The following is a 21,934-nucleotide window of genomic DNA, read 5'->3' on the forward strand; positions in this document are numbered from 1 at the left end:
CGGTCACCTTGCCCCATGCAGACTGCCTCTGGGCTTGAAAGGCAACAGTGATGATAGGAAGAGGTAATATATGTGAAGACCCCAGGAAATGGAGACGTTGTTCCAACGGAATCCATCCCTCAGTGAAAGTGCCTTGCCAACCGCCAGGGGATACACATGTGTGACTGCTTCCAGGGAGCCATGGGTACCCAGGGGAACAAACTCATTAAGACTAATTGGGGAGGCGGGGACCCCATGCCTGGGAAGAGAAATGATGTCTGTTCACTTCAGAAAGGAAGCAGTCCCGTGTTATGTCAAAACCAGAACATGGGCTGGGTCCCAAACACTTGCTGTCCAACTGTGGGCAAGCCGGGCAGAGGGGTTTTCACTTTGCTTTTCTTATCCGGCTAACAGGGCCCACGTCAGCTGGACACAGCCTAGCGGCGGCAGCACAGGGAAGCTCATCCACCTGCTTTTCCTCACTCTCCAGATAAGGAACAGAACAGAGCAGGAGAGGCCAGGCATTCTGGGAACATGGCAGCATTATTTACATACTATTCACAATGTGCTAAATACCCTTAAAATGTTTGTTTTCAGGAGTAAGTTCAACACAAGCTCCTATAATTTTGTTTACACTATTAATTCACTCAGCCAACCATGTCTTCATGGGGAGAACAGAGATAACCATGCTGAACTGCTATACAATCCGGCAAGTGGGAAGGAAGTCCCCTCCCCGCAAGAGCTGTGGAGTAGGGAGAGGAGCAGGCTGCACGGTACTCCAGTCCAGCTGGGATCCACTTGGAGCCTCACCCCGGGCATGGGTCCTACCGAAAGGCCCTTCCTGACAGCAGAATGACCCATCCCTAAGGTGTAATAGACATCCAAGTAAGATTTCTTTTAAACCCACTGGGAACAAAGATCCTATAAGGAAGAAAATACCATGTATGTGCATATGTGCAGGCAACATGTATGTCACAGCACGTGCGTGTGTGTGTGTGTGTGTGTGTGTGTGTGTGTGTAGGGGGGGGGGTCAGAGGACAACCCTGGTGCCTTCGGGGATTGAACTCAGGTTGTCAGGCAGGCCTACAAAATGAGTGCTTTTACCGGCTGAGCCGTCTCCTAGGCTCATGGAGAAGCTCCTCCCTGGAGCGAAGAGCCAGGTTCAGGCCCTAGAACAGAAGGCTGCAGGCGGCCAGGCAAGCACACTACCCCTGAAATACAGCCCTAGAAGTTGTCCATTGACTTTCTTCACGTTATGTAGCAGAAGTTGGCCTCTAACTCATGATCATCCTGCTTCAGTTTCCCAAGTGCTGGGATTACATGTGTCACCACACTCAGCTTGAGGTAAGAAAGGAAAGGGGGCACTAACCCATGAGGGTGTAGCAGGAAGAATACACTCCAGAGAAAGAGATGATCATTACAGGAGAAAAATCTACAGATCTACAGGCATATACCTGTGCATATACATATAAATACATATGTATATATGGAGAAGCCAAGGATGAGAAAGACGCTTAAATATCAGTATAACAGCTAGCATTTATATCTTAAGTGGTAACATTAAGGTTATATTCCCTTCTTTTCTTATACATTGAGTGTATACCCTGTGTCTAGTGAGTGAAAGTAATACTTTATGAACCTGTCAGGAGCTCTATTGTCAACAAGGGGTGAGGCATTCCCACCCCAGGCTGTGGGCACGGGGTTGAAGATGCCACACTTGTCAGCAAATCCCCCCTTGGTCCTCATCCGTCTTCGCTGTGTAGAGGCCACCACTATGCAGAGCCTGTTGTCAGATATGAGCGTTAGGGGTAGAGAACAGAGCGTAAGAGCTCCCTGCTCTGAATTAGAAAGCTGGCAGGATCCTGTAACATAGCCACACGTTTAATACAAACGATACAAGAAGTTGAGTGTAACAGAGATTAATAGAGAAGGCAAACGGCAGATGGATGGTTGGGGAGGGGTGTTAATACCGAAAAGGCAAATGTGTTAATTGTTCCAAGGTCAGGAGGGCAGGTCAGGGGCTCATGGTATTGGCAGCTCCAGAGAAGGCTGTCAGCCTAGAGGTGTTGGAGGATAGGGGCGAACTTGGAGGCCTCACGGTCAGTTAACAGCACTCTGTCACCCCACTCAGTCCCTTGTGAGTCCTCTGGTCGCCAAGGCACTGGGGACTCAAGGGTGGTTCTGCAGGCCAGTTAGAGAGGGGTACAGAGGAACAAAGTGAAGTTCTGTCCCAGTCCCCTTGCCTCTCATCCCATCCTCCTCCTCCCTCTCAGGGTCCCTGAAATGCTTGCAGTTTTTCAGGCCCTCCTTCTACCCGGGTCTCCATCCACCCTGTCCTACATCCCATTTTCGTCTGCTTCCACTGGTCTGCTATACTTGCTCCTAGTTCCAGTTACCTGGGACCGTGAAGGTTCTGTCTGCCTTCTTCAAAGTGCTACTGGGGAGGCGGGCAATGCAGCTGCGGCCTCGGGAAACTGAAGCCCTGAAGAAGGGAACGCAGGGAGGCAAGAGAGTGAGAAGGTCACAGGTGTGTTCTGGACAGGGATGCATGGGGAAAGGAGGCAGCCAGACACTAAACCTCAAGGGCAAAAGCTGAACAGCCATTTTCAAAACCACCTGAGAGGATGGGAGGCACAATGAGGGGAGGAGAGGCTTGTGGAATGAGGGACACACAAGAAAGCTGAGGTGAGAGAAACCATCCAATCAGTGGATTAGCCAATGAATGATGCCAATCTCCCTCAGGGCTAGCGGTCTAAGGCCCATATCACCTCTGGGAAAACTTCCTGATAAATGATAAGCAAAGACCAGAGAGATTCCAGTCAGAGAACTAAATGCTGGCCCTGCTCACAGGACCTCCGGCTACTTTCTCTAAGGAGGCCAGAGGAAACCAGGTGGGGGCCTGTGCTTAGTTGGCACTTACTGATCTGGTTAGGGCTTTCCTCTTCCCACCTCCAGCCTCACCTCACAGTCTGCCTCTTCTTGCCGGCAGTGGTCGTAGGTAGAGAAGACTTGGGGCCCTTCATGGTGAACAGGAACACAGGTGCACTGTGGGGGTGGGAGGGGCAGATCAGGAGGAAGCCAGAAATGCCACTGACCAGTCTCCTCCCTCCAGGACCAAATGACCTGAGGCTTCTTTCTGCTAAGAGGTAGTCTCTCTCCCTGCCTCTCTCGGCCTGCGCCGACAGCTGAGTGACAGCCCTGCTCTGGGAGAACATCCAGATGTCAGTTTCTGGCGTGTCCTGGGAGCTGGAGTTCAAGCAATTTCACCCTTCCACCTGCCCAGCTCTGAGCTTGTTACTGAGAGCTGGCTCAGGGGCATGGAAGGTGTGGGGCTGCGGCTGGGCAGTCTGCTGGCCTCCGTCTCAGTCCTGAGCTGGCTGCCATTCCCTTCCCCTATCATGTGGTTCGAGGGCAAAGGTAACAGCTCATCTTTGCACTGGAAAACACTGAAGAAAAGTTTTCCTTTTCTCGTGTTCCACATCTCCTTTTGGATTTTTGAAGCAGGGTGCCATGGTTAGACAGGAACTCGCTCTGTAGACCAGGCTGGTCTTGAACTCACAGAGATCCGCCTGTCGCTGCCCGAGTGCTGGGATTAAAGGTGTGCGCCACCACACTCAGCCTTCCTTCCCTATTCCAGATGCTGGGATAGAGAGAAAAATCTGGAGTACATGTAAATGAAATAGGTACTTGTCACGGAACCAAAACAAAGCCTAAGAACAGACAGAGCTGGGCTTGTTAATTCCGGGTTCCCTGATGACCCTTCTTACGTTGACGTCCCATTAGCATGCCATGAACCAGCAGGGTTGGCGGGACAAGGCATGGGCACAGGGAACTCAAAGATAAGCCATGATGCCTTACAACTGCATGCTTTGTTTTCCTGGGCCTGGGCACAAGGCTGACAAGTGACCAAGGAGAGACCAATGGCAAAGGTCTCCACTCTGAGAGTCAGCCGCCTTCCATCTCCTGGGAGAAGTGGGAGATGCCTAGGAACTCACCTGGGGATGAAGGGCTTATCTGTCCTGTTCAGCTGCTGGGGGACTTCCTCCCAGCCAACACATTCGTGGGAGCTGGGTTTGAGGGGGGACTCCTCATAGACATTGAAGGTGGTGTTGAGGTCACGAGTGGGTAGGGTAAAAGGAGTGGAGCAGTTCTGTAAGGCAGAAGGGCCCAGGGGTGCCCGGTTTTTAATGACTGTAGATGGGCAGACTCGAGAGGAGGGGGAGGAGGCCCTTTCTCCTTTGGGAGTTCTGGGTTCAGAGGAAGGCTGGGCCTTAGGTAGAGAGCCTCTCCTCAGGCAGGGAAGGAAGGACTGGCGCTGGCGCTTAGTCTCCTGGTTAGGGTCCGGAGGACTGCCTGGCTCTCTAGGATTTAGTTTCCTCTTCTTCTTCTTCTCCTCGGCAGGCTTTTGGAATGTCTTATCTGAGGTGCCGTCAGATCCAAGCAGGATTCCCAGAGTGTGTGTGAGGCCATTCAGTTGCTTTGCCATGGTCCGGGTCACAGGACCACAGTATCCTGAAGACTCTGGATAGAGAAGGAACATGCTGAAAGGGGATTTGGGGCTGGGGGATTGTAGAGAACATGGGAGCAGACACGGGAGGCAAAGAAGAGCCCTTAACTCCTCAGTTCTCTTTGGACTGTTTGTGCACAGAAACCCACGACCTTAGGCTCCCGCCTCCCACCACAGCATACCCTGGCATCTGAGGCCCCAGTCCAGCCTCTGGCTACAAGTGGGCCGTAGAGACTGCAACAGCAGGTGAGACAGAAAAGTGACACTCACTGGACTCCAAATACAGCTCCTGAGCCAGAGGGCTCCCCCTCGCCTGACCAGGAGTCCTGGGGCTCTGAGTCCCAAGTTAGGTGTTTTCCTGGTGAAGCAACTGCTGTAGGGTCTCGAATTCTGAGGTCATGTCAGGAGTCAGGAGGTTGGCTGCCTGCAGCAGGGAGTATTGTCGCTGTGCTAGGCACAGAACCCGGAGGGCCAACCTAGAAAAGAAGACAGAGAATTTGTATGTGACTTATTTAGACCCAGCCTGAGCAGGTCTGTGTTGTATGCTGACCCATCGCTCTATCTAGATGTGGCTTAGGACACTTGGTCTACTATCTCCTTTCTGCTTTGCCCCAGACTGGCTTGTGTCACCGCCACCCCCCCCATGGATCCTTCTCTGAGGCACCCTCACTGAAAGCTAACACCTCCAGATAATGGTGGGAGGTGTCCCCTGTTATACATTCCTATGACAAAGGCTTGACTTGAGAAACAGGAAAAAGGTGCCAAGTGACTTTGGACTTGGGAAGTCTGAGTTCCTCCTCAGCTCTGCCATTTAATAGTCTTTAGTCTCAGAGTGGCCTTCAACATGCTACATGTCTGAGAATGCTACGTGTCTGAAAATGTACATGTCTGAGAATGACCTTAAACTCTTATTCTTCCCTCCAGTCCCCGCTGCCCAGCACGAGGTTTATAGAGGGCACCAACACTCCTTAGCTTAGAACTCAGCATAGCTTAGAACTGTGGTCCTTTCTCTACTCCCAGGGTTAGTTAAGAGCCCAGATCCAATCAGCCCTATTTAAATCTCAATGCAGGATCCTCACTGCACTGGTTAACCCCAGGCCCAGCAACTTTAATGGGTGGTAACAAGAACCACTGCATCACAGGGCTGCTGGAGACCTTAGCTGAGGTATTTATTTATTGGTTCTTCGAGGCACTGTTTCTCTGTGTAGCCCTGGCTGTCCTGGACCTTGCTCTGTAGACCAGGCTGGCCTAGAAATCAGAGATTCACCTATCTCTGCCTCCGAAGGGCTGGGACTAAAGGGTGCACCACCACATCTGGTTTTGTTACTGTGGTTTGAGACAGGATCTCATCACGTAAGTCTGGTTGGCCTAGAACTCAGAGATCCACCTGTCTAGACTCCCAAGTTCTAGGACTAAAATGTGAGCCACCACATCTGGCCTAAGTGACTTATTTTAGATGCAAAATATTTAAAGAATGCCTGGCACACTGCAAGCTATTGTTTCTGTAAAATGGTATCTACCCTTGCTGGAATAAGAGGAGATTAAATAAGAGGCTATGTTGATTGTGGCTTTGAGAAGACCCTTGAAATGCATTTGGAGATGTGTTTGCTAGCTAATAGTAGGGACCCTGAAAAAGTGTTGAAAATCAACACACATTTCACATGCACCAGGGGACTATTTAAAGGAAATTCTGAGGGTAATGTGATTATTGATATTGTAAATTTAGAATCTCATAAAGCAAATTTTCTTCCTCTAAGGCACGCCTGTGATAAAAGAAATAAACACAATTACCTTGGTAAGGATTACTCATGGCAAATGATTTATCCTCAGGTAACCACCTGTCTGGACTCTCTGAACCTCTTCACTGGCCAGTCAGCGTGTGCTCAGGAAACACAAACTCATTTGGCAAAGGTCCCTCAAGGCCTCACTTTGTGAAAACAGGCAGGACATTAACTAACAAGGACACAGCGGAAACTCTGTATCTTTCTGAGCCACTATTGTGAGGAAGATCTGAATACTTTTTTCTTCTTTCTCTCTCTCTCTCTCTCTCTCTCTCTCTCTCTCTCTCTGTTTTGTTTTGTTTTTTGAGACAGGGTTTCTCTGTGAAACAGTCCTGGCGATGTCTCTCTTTTTCTAAAAGATGTATTTATTTATTATGTATACAGTGTTATGCCTGCATGTATGCCCGCAGGCCAGAAAAGGGTGCCAGATTTCATTACAGATGGCTGTGAGCCACCATGTGGTTGCTGGGAATTGAACTCAGGACTTCTGAAAGAGCAGCCAGATATCTTAACAGCTGAGGCATCTCTCCAGACTGCCCCCACCCCATCTGAAATTTTTTTCTTTTATTTTTCAAGACAGGGTTTCTTCTGTAGCATTGGAGCCTGTCCTGAAATAGTCCTGTAAGACCAGGACTCAGAGGCTTTGAACTCAGAGATTTGCCTGCTTCTGCTGGGATTAAAGGCATGTGCCACCACCGCCCAGCTTCCCTTCTGAATACTTAAAAAGAGTGTTCTTTGGGAGAAATACATGGGTCTGGATGTCAGATGACTCAGGTTTGGGTTCTGTCCTTGCTCTGCACCCTGTACAAAGGCTACAGCTCCCCAGTTGACACATGGGCAGTTGGACTTTCAAATCAGGTTTCCAGTATTTGTAAAACAGCATGGGAGGTAAAAGCAGGTAATCTTTGTGAGTTAAGTAAACCCAGTCTACATAGTGAATTCCAGGACAGTCGGGGTTATGTAGAGAGACCAACCAACCAACAAATAAATAGCAAAACACCAACCAACCAACAAATAAAATAAAAAAGAAAAATTATTCCAACAAGAAAAAAAAGGTCTTGAAAAACTGAACAGGAAAAAATAAATCTCAAATCTGTTCTGCCCTGGTGGCCCAAGGCTCTGGGTTCTAATCAAGTCAAAGGGAAATTCCAATTATCTGGTTGTCAGAGCTTTTTCAAATGCAAAGGATCCCACAATGCTCTGAAGCAACTGACACTTGGGATCCTGTGCCTTATTTTATTGGTATTTCATGTCAGAGAACTCAGAGAGAGCAGAAGACTTGTGATTCTCAAATCACAGCCTAGATAGAAATAACTTGTCAGAGGCCACTAAACGACCACAGGCAGAGCAAAAATGATGATCAAGTGGCCTCTCTTTATAATGGGGGACACTGAGTCCTCCATGGGAGCCAGTAGTTGGGAGGCCAATGGGACACCCCACCCACATCTCCCTGCCTCCTCGGGGGCCCAGGGAGCTGGCAGCAGGAGGCAGATAATGAGCCTTTGATTATTCAGGCCGAAGCATTTTTGCTGAGTCGGGAACAGACACTCCCCGACAAGAAATAAAATTAAGAAGGCCCTTCTGTCCAGAAGCTTTAAATACACTGCCTAGTGTGAACCATGCAGGGGAGGGAGAGGCTGACAGTAGCGATGCTAAGTGGCAGGGGGTTTGTGTACCGGGGGCCACGGGAAAACAGGAGAAAAACCCCTCTCTGTGGCCCAGAAGAAACGGTCCAAATCTTTTCCTCTTTGGCTTGGGGTGGGAGATCTTATTTACAATCTGTTGTTGAGGGTGCATAGGAAAATCTGACTCATGAAGGTTGCCCCCCTTCCGCCTGCGACCCGTCTCCTCTTGGCTGTACAGGGAGAGCAGCTCTGCCCATAGACTGGAAAGCTGCCTGCCAGCACTCTGTCCTACCCAGTGCAGCTGATGCTGTCTATCTGAGAGAGGTGTGTCTGTGTGCATGCGTTGCGTGCCTGTGACTATGGTTGTTTTGCTTTCCTTGCCTGTTAGGTTGCCAACAATGCGGCATAATAAAGAAGAAGGAATCCATGACCACAGCAAGGGCTTGAAAACTGCGTGGGGTAAGGTTGATGAAAAGGGAATTGAATCTGGGCATGGTGGCACACGCCTTTAATCTTAGAACTACATAGGCAGAGGCAGGAGGATCTCCTGAGTTTGAGGTCAGCCTGGTCCACAGAGTGAGTTTCAGGACAGGCAGGGTCACAAAGAGAAACCCTATCATGAAAAATAAACAAACAAATGAACAAACAAACAAACAAAAAAAGGGACTTAACTGTCAGCTAAGAACTGGAACTTTCATGACAATCTGAACACCAGCTCCCATCTCAGGAACCTCCCCACCTTGGACTCAATTGGCGAGAAGACACCTACTGCTTAAAGTGGTTCCCATCCAGTTTCTGTGGTGAGTGTTGACTCATGACTGGCTTCGGCTGCAAAGTCAGACTAGGGGACCCTGGCAGGTTCGGCTCTGGCATCTGGTCTGGAAACTAAAGGAGGAGAAGGCATTAGTAGTATAGCTAGGATGATCTCCCAAAATCCTTCCCCTGGGCTGCTGACAGGAATCAACAGACAACGGGGCTTGTCACTAAGCCTGAAACCCTGGGTTCAATCACTGGGACTCACACAAAGGAAGGAGAGAACCAACTGTCACTTGTCCTCTGACTCATACATATGCATATGGCATGACACACACACACTAGATAGATAGATAGATAGATAGATAGATAGATAGATAGATAGATAGAAAGACAGACAGACAGACAAGTGTTACAAAAAATAAGTAGAATCCTTCTCCCCCTTCCCTTCTCCCAGTCACTTGCAAGCATGTAAGTACCTGGTCGATCGAGATTTTCCGGTGGAGAAAGGGAGTTCCTTTATGATGTTCCACCAGCCCAAGCCTTCTCAAGGCCCAGGCTTCCCACTCACATGTCCTACCTGCTTGTCCTGTGGGGACCGCTCCTGCTCAGAAGTATTGTCCTTCAAAACCTTCTGGTCCTGAGCCTCTGACTCCAGGCTCTCCTCTTGAAGGGTCCCACATTGTGCATGGAGTTCTGGGGTATAGGACTGGCTGGAGCGCCCAGGCTGTAATGGGGAGCTGGGAAGGCTAAGGAAGAAGTGAATTTTGAGATTTTGAGAGGCCTAAGAGGTAGAGTAAGCAAGGGGAGGCAGAATGTTTTGGAATCTGGTGGCAGAGTCCATCTGCAAGAGTAACAAGTGAGAAGCCATTGGGAGTGGGGGTGTCAGAGATTTTCTGGTTCAAGAGACAATGACACCCAATCCCTGTTGACCTTCTCTTGATGGGATTGCTTATATGGCTGGGTGTTAGTGCTTCATCTAGGTTACTATTAGTGGCTAGTTGCTGGGTCCTGGCTTGGAACCCCTCGTTTAGGTGCTAGAATACAGGCAAAGATTCCTAACCCACCAAGTGGCAAAAAAGAATGGGGTTCATTCTTCCTGCAGCTGATTTAAGGGATGAAGCAGGAAAGGGCAGCCAAACTCACTGTTGTGGTATGCTCAACTTGGGGGGCTGTGGGGAGTTCTGCTGCAGGGCCTGGGCTCCTGCCTCATACACCTGGAGCTTCTCCCTCAGGGCCGCCACCTGAAACAAGAGCAGCCCAGTCCTCAGAGCCCCAGGGGACCACAAAAGCCAGGGTGGGCACAGAACCCCAGCAGGACTGCAAGCTTCTGTGTCTTGCTCCCTGCCCCAAGTCTGCCTCCTAGATGGTTCCTCACCTCAGCCTGGAGCTGCTGGCAGATGGTGGCATACTGGCTGATGTGATGGTCCAGGCTGATCACGTTGCTCTTCAGCTGTGGTGGACACACAGAAGAGACTTGTTTATTTATTCAAACAAATGACCACGAGCTGTGTGCGAAGCCTCACTCATGGTATCGTGACTCGCTCTCCCAAGTCAGGTAACAGACCAGAGGTCTACCGTAATGTGCCTGGGACCACAGCAAGAGACAGAGGATTGTGTGTGGCCTGAACCCTGACCGTAACACTACCCAGGCAGCGGCCTGCTCTGTAGCAGGTCCAGGTAAGCAGGGTTCACTGCAGAGACAGGCAGGGGAGACAGGAATTCCTCTGCTTTTGTCTGAGTCAGTGAACATGGGCATTGATATCACTGTATTGACAATACAGTTGTTGCCTGGAGCAAGTCTGTACACTGCCTCAGTGGAGCTGAGCTCTTCCTCAGGACAAAGTATTACTGCTTCTATCACAAAGAGCATTCATGACACAGGGGACCTTCCTGCGCTGGGGAACAATAAATAGAGATTTAAGGTGGCTATCTAGGGCTTGTCCCCATCTCCTCTCAGGTTAGGGCACCCTCCACATGCAGGACATCCCCGCAGCATGTACCGTGAGTTTGATCTCCTTGGCACGGTCAGCATATTTGAGGGTGTTGTAGGTATCCTCATAGGTCAGGCTGGAAGGGCTGACCGCAGCAATCATCACAGTGCGGCAGTTGCCCCCAATGGAATCCTTGAGCAAGCGGGTTAGTTTGCTGTCTCGGTAGGGCACATGCAACTTGCGACCCTGGGGAAGTAAGGGGCTAGCTGGGTTAGATCGTCCTGTGCTGGGGGGAAAGACACTGGTTCAGGCGCTTGTTTTCTGCTCTGGAGGTGCTTGACCCACTCTGCATTACCTTTGCATCGGCCAGGGCGTTGAGGACATTGATGAGCGCTAACAGAGAGCGGTTGATGTTGGCACCCTCCCGTAGCCGCTCTCCTTTGGCATGGGTGCTAGATGCCCGCTCTGAGCCAGCCAGGTCAATCAGGCTCATCTTGGCTACTTGAATGGCCTGGGTCAACCCTGGAACCCGGTCCCGCTGTTTCACAAAGATCTGGGGGCACAGAGGGTAGAATGAGGAGTGCAGACATCAGGGCCCCCCCATTTGTAGACTGAGCACATGATGTCGCTCACCTGGAAGATGGCATGAGAGCGGGAAGACGTGGCATTGGCATCCGTGGGATGCTGTGTGCGGCTGCAGTTGCCTCTGGTCAGCATCTCCAGTAGCTGTGCAGCTGAAGCTGGCTACAGAGGAGATACCCAGGGAGGGGGCTGTGGTCTTACCACCAGGGCTTTTTCTCCTGGCAGAAAAGGCTGCTCTTCAGAGCCTGTCACCCTCCATTGCTATTGCTGCCACCACCACTACCACCGCTACCACCACGGCATTTAGGAGATTCCCAAATTGCCACTTGAGGGAACCCCAGAGGACCAATGGAGTGGCTGCCACACCTGAGGCCCAGCATGTACCTGGTGGAAAGAGAGTCCCGGCACCACCACTCCCTTATCAGGGTCCTCACGAATGGTGAGGGGTCCTTTGGGCTCCAGGAGGTCATGGATCTGCTCGTTATACACCTTAGGAAAAAGGACAAGAGGAAGAGACTTAAGGAAGAGCGTGCTCCCTGGGACAGCAACAGAGCACTGACTGGGGGGACTCGGAGGGGACAGACTTAGTGGAACCGGAGTTGAGACACCAGCCCTGAAAGCAGCACTTTTGCAGGTCATGTCCGATGACAAGAGTAGGGAGGTCAGGTTTCCTTTCAGCATGGTCTCTCACTGGGCGATGTCTGTGTCCCCTGGACCCTCTTCCCCAGGTCCCATTCCACCCCCTCTTCAGGTTTTCTGAGAATGAAGTACGATGTGGGCCAAAGAGGCAGCAGCCTCACCTCCAGGTAACTGATGAGCACCTCGAACTGTTTTTCTTCCTGGCGGGCTTCAAGACGCCTATAGAGCTCCATGGTGGTCAGGTACATGATGCCAGGGTCTCCCTCCCTTCCCAGCATGGTGTGTGTCTTCCCAGCCCCAGTGGCCCCATAGGCAAACACTATAAAGGACAAAATGGGGAAAGAGGGTGGTGGCAGCTGGGCCAAATCTCCCTCTCTTAGGGCTATCCCAGCACGTTTCTGCCAGGCTCAACCTTTTCAAGTCCCTTTCCCCTGTTGTCAAAGACCGCAGTCCCAAGGCTTCCACCACAGGTGTTCCCTCAGTGTTCAAGTTCAGCGTGTTCTCCCGGGGCCCATCCTGAACCCCAGGACCTGTGGATCTGCACTGGAGCTGAGGACTACCCTCCCTTCTCCAAGCTGACCAAGGTCCACAGTGTTCTCTTGCCATTACTCACCTGGGTTTATGGTGCGCGCACACACACACAGACACACACACATACACACCCCTTCCCTCTAGAGCATTTTAAGCACCAGGAGTTCAAAGCCATGTCTAACTGTTTGGCTAGTACTGTAGACTAGGAAGCAATGGAATGCATGGTCTAGTTAAGTGAACGAATGAAACCCAAAGCAGAGAGCGGAAGATCCATGAGCCCCTTCTCTCAGAACAGCTAGGGAAGCCCACTACCCAGCCGGCAGTTCTCACCTGAGCAGTTGTAGCCCTCGAGAAAGCTGTCAAGGATGCTGTGTGTCGTGTGCTGGAACACATCCTGTTGAGTGGCCACCTCGCCAAAGACCCGGTCAAAGACAAATGTCAGATCTTTGCCCTTCTTCTTGGGGCCATTGTGGGAGCCACTCCATTTTAGGCCAGGAAATCCCCCATTGCACTCCTCAGGGTCAAACACCAACACCCGCTCATCTACCACCTGAATCACAGGCCGCCGCTGACTCTCTAACTCCTTAGGGGTGGGAGGCCTCACCCGCACGACCACCCGAACCACACTGTCTTCCACAGCCATCACCATGGCAACACCTGTGCAAGAGACATGACTGAGATGAGGACCAAGCCAACTCAAGAGTATGCTTCAATATTAAAGGATCTTTCCCCACCTTCCAAAGTGGCTGACCTCCACTTTTCTTTGTCCCCAAGGAAGCAAGACATCAATAGCAGTATCAATTATTATTATTATTTTGCTTTGTTTTGTTTTTCGAGACAGAGTTTCTCTGTAGCTTTGGAATCTGTCCTGAAACTAGCTCTCTAGACCAGGCTGGCCTCAAGCTCACAGAGATCCACCTGCCTCTGCCTCCCAAGTGCTGGGATTAAAGGTGTGCACCACTGCCCAACTTTATTATTATTTTTTAAGACAGGGTTTCTCTGTGTAACAGTCTTGGTTGTCCTGGAACTCTCTTTGTAGACCAGGTTGGCCTCAAAATTACAGAAATCTGCCTGCCTCTGCCTCCCAAGTGCTGGGATTAAAGGTGTGCACCACTGCCCAACTTTATTATTATTTTTTAAGACAGGGTTTCTCTGTGTAACAGTCTTGGTTGTCCTGGAACTCTCTTTGTAGACCAGGTTGGCCTCAAAATTACAGAAATCTGCCTGCCTCTGCCTCCCAAGTGCTGGGATTAAAGGCGTGCGCCCATCACCACCTAGCAGCAGTATCAATTATGAATGTATATTTTTCCCACTTGAAATACCACTTTTGTCATATTCAAATGGCTATGCTTCCAAAAGTCTTTTATTGAACTTCTTATATTTTCCAACCAAGTCATTTGGTTATGAGCCAGCGAGATGGCTCAGCAGGCAAAAGTGCTTGCTGCCAAGCCTAATGACATAGGTTCAATCCCCAGGACTCCTGCAAATTGTCTTCTGACTGCAACACATGCTTTGTGGCATGGCCTTCTTCTGAGAAATAAAACATAGTAAACAATTTGTCCATACTTACACCAGTGCCATACTTTCCCTACTGCTAAACACACTTTAAAGCTAGCAGCAAGATGGCCTGACTGGACCTTTCTGTGACTTTCTTAGTCATCCCCAGGCATTTGTTATGCCATTTGACTTTTAAAGAAATTTATTGGCACTAACCCTGGTTACGCAAGACTACAATCCTGGCTATAGGAAAGGATGAGGCAGAAAGACTACGAGTCCGGGTCGGGCTGGGCTGCAGAGTGAGGCCCCGGCTCAGATAAATGAGAAATAAGAAGGAGCCAAGTGCTTATGAAGCTCTGGCTTCCATCCTAGTACCAAACGGGAAGTAAAAAAGAAGTAAATTGGAAGTTGGGATGCAGTGTAGTGGAACATGTATTCTAGCATACATAAGGCCCTGGGCTTGATTCTCAGCACCATTAAATACATATATCATACATATCTAAATACATATTAACCCCAACCCACAACACCCTTTTCCTCTCAAAAATAACCCTGATGTGATTACAGCTGAAATTACATCAAATTCACATACTTATTGAACATTTTAGGCTGGGTGTGATGACACATGCCTTTAATCCTAGCACTGGGAGGCAGAGGCAGGAGGATTTCTCTGAGTTCTAGGACAGCCAAGAGGATTTCTGTGAGTTCTAGGGCAGTCCCACAAGAAGAGATTTTCTGTTTTTAAAAGTTTCAGAGCCGGGAGTTGGTGGCGCACGCCTTTAATCCCAGCACTCGGGAGGCAGAGGCAGGCGGATCGCTGTGAGTTCAAGGTCAGCCTGGTCTACAGAGTGAGTTCTACAAAGCGATACAGAGAAACCCTGTCGAAGAACCAAGAAAAACAAAGTCCATGTCTATGTGAGAAGGTCAGAGAACACCTTGTACAGCAAGCACCTTTACTGGCTACTAAGCCGTTCTCCAGTGCATTCTATTATTTCAAATAGAGTTGATATTAGAAAGATATTGAAGCCAGGTGGGGTGGTGGCACACACCTTTAATCCTAGCACTCAAGAGGCAGAGCCAGGTGGATCTCTGTGAGTTCAAGACCAGCCTAGTCTACACAGAGTTCCAGGACAGGCTCCAAAGCTACAAAGAAACCCTGTCTCGAAAAACAAACAAACAAAAAATCTTCTGATAATGTTTATGTGTCTTCTCTGCCTGGGGTACATCATTGGCTATTACTGGTATCAAAAGCAACCATGGGGGCTGGAGAGATGGCTCAGAGGTTAAGAGCAGTGCCTGCTCTTCCAAAGGTCCTGAGTTCAATTCCCAGCAACCACATGGTGGCTCACAACCATCTGTAATGAGGTCTGGTGCCCTCTTCTGGCCAGCAGGCATACACACAGACACAACATTGTATACATAATAAATAAATAAATATTTAAAAAAAAAAAAAAGCAACCATGTATTCTTAGGGAAAAACCTGCCTCAAATGTGGTAAACTTGTAACATTTTTGTGTTGAGATAGGGTCCCATATAGCTCAGCTTAGCTTTGAACTTGTTGGGCAGAAGAAGCTTCAACTACTGCCCCTCTTGCCTCCACCTCCCAAGTGGCAGGATTACAGATGTTTGCACCACACAATTTACTGGGTATACCCAGTAAGGACAGACAAGCATAGTCAGCAATTTTCAGGTGGCTTTTTATCCTTTATGCAACAATTTTTATTTTATTCTATTTTTTGAGATAGGGTCTCATGTAGCCCGTGTTGGTTTTTTGACTATGAAGCCGAGGCTAGTCTTGAACTCTTGATCTTCTTGTCTCTACTTCCCAAGTGCTTGAATTGATACACCACCACTCCTGGCTTACTTTTACTTTTTTGAGATAGATTTTCAAATGGTCAAATTTGCTGACCCTGAACTCAGCATCAGTATGTTCAGGATGATCCTAAAAGCTGCTCCTTCTGCCTCTACTTCCCAAATGGTGGAATTACAGGTACATATCACCATGCCCAGGTATTTTTTTTTATGACTTATATGTCATGTTTAAAACATTTGGCTGCTGGGCTGGGGAGGCAGAGGCAGGAGAGTCCATCTCTGTGAGTTGGAGGTCAGCCTGGTCTACACAGTAGTGAGTTCTACGGTAGCCAGGGCTACATCGTGAGACCCTGGCTCAAAAAATCAAAATAGAAAAAAAGAAAAGAAGAAGACATTTCTTCTCCAAAGCAGCAGGTGCTTTTCTTCCACTCCTGTCCAATATCTTCCCTTCTCCCATTCTGTGCTTTAAGGAGATAATTTGTTGTGACTAATGAAGGAGTTTTAGAAATATCTTTCTTTCCAACTGGCAATCAGTGACCTCAAGATCATTTATTGAAGACGATTTCTTTCCAACCTATTTCAAATACAACTAATGTTTTATAGAGACGTGCACTGATTTGTGAGTTTACTCCGCTTTTCTGGCACACCACAGCTGTAGTTCCTCTGTAATGTGCCACCTCTTGTATTTTTTCTCAGTTATTCTTGGACATCTTGCCTTGCATGTGATTTTAGAATTATCTTGTGAAGCCCCATGAAGAAAATTCTGCTAAGATTTTAACTTGGATTATTACTATTATTATTATTGTCGAGACAGGGTTTCACTGTAGCTTTGGAGCCTGTCCTGGAACTAGCTTTTGTAGATCAGTTGGCCTTGAACTCACAGAGATTCGCCAGCCTTTGCCTCCCGAGTGCTGGGATTAAAGGCGTGCACCACCACCGCCTGGAAACTTGGATTATTTTTAATTTATAGGTTAATATGAGCAGACTTGGTATCTTGATGAAATGGAAGCTTCCCACCTAGGAACCTGCTGTCTCTTTCCATGCACTTACAACTTTATAATCATCAGTAAAATTTCATAATTTTCCTCCCATGAGTATCGTACATTCTTGGTTAGGTCTATTACTAGTTATTACAGTCTTTGTTATATTGTGAAGACACCTTTTAAAATTGCATTTTTCAGAACCATATTTTGCCAGAATATAGGAAAGCTTTGTATTTCTGGACGCATACCGTGCATCTGCCCGGAATACCAAATGTCCTTATTAGTTCTAATAGACTGCCATTGATTCTCTTAGGCCTTTCAATTAAATGATAATACAGTTTGCAAATAATGACAGTTGCTTTCTATTTTCAGCTCTCTTTATTTGGTTGCCTGCCCTCCACTGCCCATTAGGGATGTGGGAATGGGTACTTGGTGAGATGGTTTCTCTGTATCGCTCCCCGAATCTGTTGATGCAGAGGGTAAGAGAACAGATTCCCCAGTGTTGATCTGGTAATAATTCCAGAGGTTTCCTCCCTGTAATCATTTGGTGTTCCTTCATACCTCTGCGCCTGCCTCTTCATTTCTCTTCTGAGCAGACTACCAAAGGTAGGAGTGGAGTTTGGGGGATGCAGGCAGGAGTGAGTCAGCTTAGCCCAGTTCTAGGGACATATTAACATGGGGAAGCAATGGGGTTGTTCCTGAGGGACATAAACAGATGGATGCTTTCCCAATAAAGGTAATATCTGCTGATCAGTCATAACGAAGGCTGTTCAGCAAGGTGGGGCTTCTGCTGAGTATTCTGGCCAACAGCTCAGGGCAGAAGTGAGCTGATTTGAAACACCTGTTCCTTCACCCCTAAACTTAACTTCTTCCCAGCACTGAACAAGGGAAAGATAGCAACCAGCAATAATCCTTTTATGTGTGTATAATCCAGTTTTCGTCCCAGCAATCAGATTGTCATAATACACACATTAGTGAAGAACTCGCTGTCAAGGTCCGGTCAAAGCCCCGTGCACACATCATCCCCTTTTATCTCCATTGCAGTCCCACAAGATGGATAGCATTATTACACTCATTTTTCAGTGAGGAATTGAGACAGAGAGGGTTAAGCAACTTGCCCAAGGTTTCAATACTAGTGAGTGATGGGGCCCCAGTTCCATCCCAGGCAGTCTGACCGCAGAGCCCGCCATCCTGTCTGATAATGATATTATGTATTGTGCTCTGATGATCACATGATTTTAACAGTCCCTTATGCTTGTATAATTATAATCCCTCTTTCGGGACGAGATGGCATGTTCCGGAAGTACTTGCAGATATATGGACTCTACCAAATTTTCAACACCAGAGCTCCTTTTTCTTGTCTCTCCATTCACAACCCCTGGAGACCCGTTTCTCTGTGGGAGAATGAAGGCAGACCAGCCCTAGGTCTGCGCCAGCTGCCTCCCTGGCAGTTCCAGAGGCCTATGGGGAGGGTTCTGGCTGAGGAGGAGCCTCAGAGCGGCCTCACATTCTAAGCAGGAAATTAAAAAGGGCACTGGCAAAGAGTGTGAGTAACCTTTACAGCTCTCTCCTCCCGCCTCCTGAGGGCCAGAGGGGCCAGTCTGTTTGCCTAATGAGATGTTTTCTTTCTTCCCGAGACAGTGCTGAGGGCGCCAGGTGCAGAATGTGGGGTAACACTTGCCATGGGTGCCCCAAGGACACCTGGGTCCTGGTCTGGGCTCTGCATCCGACTAGTGGGGTGGTCTTTCTGAGAGCCACGCCACCCGACAGCAGCACGTCAGCTTCCCGCTTTGGAAGCCAGCGAGAACAGCTACCAATCTGCTCCCACCCCAGGGGGATGGGGAGATTAATGAGAGAACGTTTGTCAAGTTTGCTTTGATCCTCGCTTGGAAAGAGCATTTCAGCCCAAAGTACAAGGGAGATGATTCTTTAATAAGATCTTCAGGGTTCTCAGGCAGGCACACTCAAGTCCTATTTCTAACCCTGGGCAGCTCATTAAAACCCAGAGGCAAGTGCGCTGCTGAGCTGGGGCTGGGAAACCAAGATTTAGATGTATTGGGGTGGCTTCTTTTGCCCATCCTTGTAGGGATGAGATCAACCTCTGAGGGCCCTGGAGGAGAATTTCTTAGGACTCGAGGGGATGCCCCTGCAGATGGTGGGAGCTGAGAAGGAGGGAGATGAAGGAGTACATCCCTAGGACACCCCTGTTGCAGGCCCAGCTACAGCCCCTTTCACTGATTTTTACCAGTCCTCGTACTCGTGTGTCTTGTCTCACCCACGCAACGCAGGCATTTGGGGACCTGTCCCAGCATGCAGCAGGTGCTGAACAATACTTGTCCTGGGGATGAATAAGGGCCAGAGAAGAACAGAGCTGGAACCCCAAAGCCTAACAATAAGTATCATAGCTAACACTTACGGAGCGCTTCGCTGAGTGTGCCTTGTGTGCCGAGCACTCGATGCTAAATGCTTTACAAATGGCTTCTTTTAGTTTCCTCAACAGTCCCATTCTGTGAATAGGATTCTTACCCGAGACGTAGAAGCAAGACAACCCATTCAACAGACGGTAAGCACTGCTCCACCCTTCCACACTACTCCTGCCCTTCAGCCAGCTCAGTCTTTTTGTCCCACCTGTGGGCTTTGTATGTCCCTCCCCTTGGTATCCAGAGGACAGTGTGCACTATAAGTGGATTCTCTTCTGCATGGCTTGACTTTTAAATAGAAAATCATAGGCTATTCTTTCTCTATCCATGCTGGGTGTTGCACATGCCAGGCAGGTGACCTAGTGCTGAGCTGTTTAATAGTTCTGTCTGTCCCTTTAGTTTGCCATATTCTCTGGTCTGGATACACAGCTCAGTTTGGCCTGGAACTTAAGATCCTCCCGCTACAGCCTCCCAAGTGCTGGACTCTAAGCACAGGCCACCATGTCTCCTTTGCCTATACTTTTCTATCTTCTACATCGTGATTTACTTTTCTTATCTTACAGTTCTGGCTGGGAATTTTATTATGTTATTGAATGGAAGCAGCAATAGTGAGCATTTTTCATCTCTCCTCGTTGTACAGGGAATGCTCTTATTATATCATACGGTGTAAATTTAAGGGTATTTGTCTCCATTTCCAGTTCACCCCCACAAATACACACAGACACTGGATGTGGGCAGTGCTGAGGATTGAACTTAGGGCCCTGAACATGCTCGTTTCTGATTCCTGATGTTTTACTTGAAGTTTTAACAACCACACAATTATGTACTTGTAATTCTAATCAGGTTCAACATAAAGTCTAAATCTTAAGTTAGAATGCAAATGTTTGCTTTTCTAATTGACTGTAAATATCTGGGAATTCAGTTGGGGGTTTCCATTTATGTGAAGGTAAATTTTAAACTAATTGCCTTAGATCAATTAGGAATTTTTATGACTTCTATTTGGGGAGGAATGGGTGAGGGTGCTAAGAACTAAACTCAGGCCTTAGTACATGCTGGGCAAGCACTTGCCACTAAATCCTGTCCCCAACAACTGCTACTCACCCTTTAATTCTAACTGTGACATTCTATTTAACTGAGTTCAGTGTACTTTTTTAAATTCCCAAATGTGAATTCATTTCTTTCATTGGTATTTGTTTGTTTGTATTTGTTTTGAAAGAGTCTCACCATGACTGGCCTTAAACTCTGAGATCCTCCTCGTCCACATCTCACCTGGGATCACAGGTGCCAGGATTATGAAAGTATTTTCCTGTGCCTGGCTTGTGTTTATAATTTAGCCGCTTGCCGAGAGAGTATGCAGCTTACACAGGATTACGATAACTCCCCACAGTCACCAGACAGAGAAAGGCTTTACAAACGTCTCTAACAATATGCTGCTTTTATACTTCCTTTAAATGGTACCAGGGCTGGGAATGGAGCTCCTTGGTAGAGTGCTCATGGTCTTGGATTTGATCCCTAGACCATGAAAACAGAAAGGAAAAAAAGTACAAATGGAGCAAAATTTTTATATATATATATATGTGTGTGTGTATGTATATGTGTGTGTATATATATATATATATGAGTATATATATATCAATTAATTGAGAATGAGACACCTTAAAGATCTTTCTGGGTGGGAGTGGGGTTCAATAATAAAACAGGCAAAGAAGAAATGGGATGGGGAGATTGAGGGAAGTGGTATGAACTCCAAAAAGCTCATTGGGAAAAATAAAATTATAGATCTTCTGCCAAGTCAGGCTTAGCTATTCTGTGCCTCGGTTTCACAATATGCAAACTGTAAGTAATATTATTATCTGTCTCATCAAGCTATTGTGAGGCTTGAATGAGTTCGTTCCAACCTAAAACTGAGTTCATGTAAGTGCCCAACAAATATTAGACATTGCTAGTAAAATTATAGGATACAGCATTCCCCTTGATACACAGAACCAGTAAGTTCAATAAACTATTTTAAGTTCTTTGACTCTGTCTTTTAAATGTCACGTCAGCAGCTCAACTGTTCAAAGTTTTTTTTTTTTTTTAATCGATCTTCCTGGTAAAACACAGACCTGCTTTTCTTTCACTTCCTTTCTGTTTCGTTCACGACAGTGTTTACTGAGTGCCTCGTAAACCAAGTTGCAGCGCCCCCACACCCTCGACCCCTGGCGCACAAGGCTGTGTAATCCACTCTGACAAGAGTGTGGAGAGGAGCGTGGCTGCCCCACGGCGCAGGGCGTCCCAGCTCTCCAGGTCTAGCACATCGAAAATCCCAATTCCACCTCACTCTCGAGGAGAGGCAGCTGCCACGGAGCCGGGTGCATCTTTCAAATGACCGGTGTACCTGTGCGGGCCCAATATGGGTGCCGGACGGCGGACACAGGGGTCGCGATCTGCTGTACGTCTGAGGTAAAGAGCCCTCCTACTCGTCCCTGCCCTTGCCAAACGAGCGCTGGCTCGGGCTCCGGGCGGCGGCAGCCGGGCCCGCGCGTCTGAGCCCTCCGCACCGAGCCCGCGGGGCCGTCGCCGCCGTGGGCCAAAGCTTACCTTACGTCGGTTCCTGCCGCTGGTGTCGCGGGTGGCTCACGCGTCCCTCCGCCGCAGACCCGAGCCCACGGACTCGGGAGAGAGCTCCCCCACACCTTCTTGCGCCGAACCAGCCTTCTTCCGGCGCGGCGCGTTCAAATTAGCCGGTCCGCTCATTCGCGCTTCCCATTGGCCACCGCCGAGCTCGCTAATTGGCTGTTTCCTAAGAAACAAAGACAGCCCGAGCTGCGCCTGCGCACTTGCGGTCTAGCTTTTCGGAGGTTCTTTGGCAGAGACTGGACTGACCAGAGTTGCCGCCCGAAACCAGTCCC

The 21,934-nt window shown here is 48.5% G+C and overlaps 1 protein-coding gene across 1 annotated transcript; it reads right to left on the reverse strand.

The window, feature by feature from the left end:
• Positions 1–1,500: 1,500 nt before the first annotated feature.
• On the reverse strand, positions 1,501–21,763 carry Kif18b (kinesin family member 18B). The gene is given in 16 exon segments (XM_050156556.1): positions 1,501–2,160; positions 2,376–2,461; positions 2,941–3,024; positions 3,975–4,500; positions 4,757–4,962; positions 8,662–8,777; positions 9,226–9,394; positions 9,792–9,889; positions 10,024–10,098; positions 10,649–10,825; positions 10,935–11,132; positions 11,213–11,323; positions 11,546–11,650; positions 11,962–12,119; positions 12,662–12,988; positions 21,624–21,763. Coding segments are annotated over 15 exon segments (2,505 nt in total). The 5' UTR covers positions 12,981–12,988; positions 21,624–21,763; the 3' UTR covers positions 1,501–2,083.
• Between the last annotated feature and the right edge of the window lie 171 nt (positions 21,764–21,934).

The sequence above is a fragment of the Alexandromys fortis genome, unplaced genomic scaffold, assembly GCF_014885135.2.
Source record: "Alexandromys fortis isolate MF-2015 unplaced genomic scaffold, M_Fortis_MF-2015_v1.1 scaffold_31, whole genome shotgun sequence".
In the NCBI taxonomy this organism is placed as follows: Eukaryota; Metazoa; Chordata; class Mammalia; order Rodentia; family Cricetidae; genus Alexandromys; species Alexandromys fortis.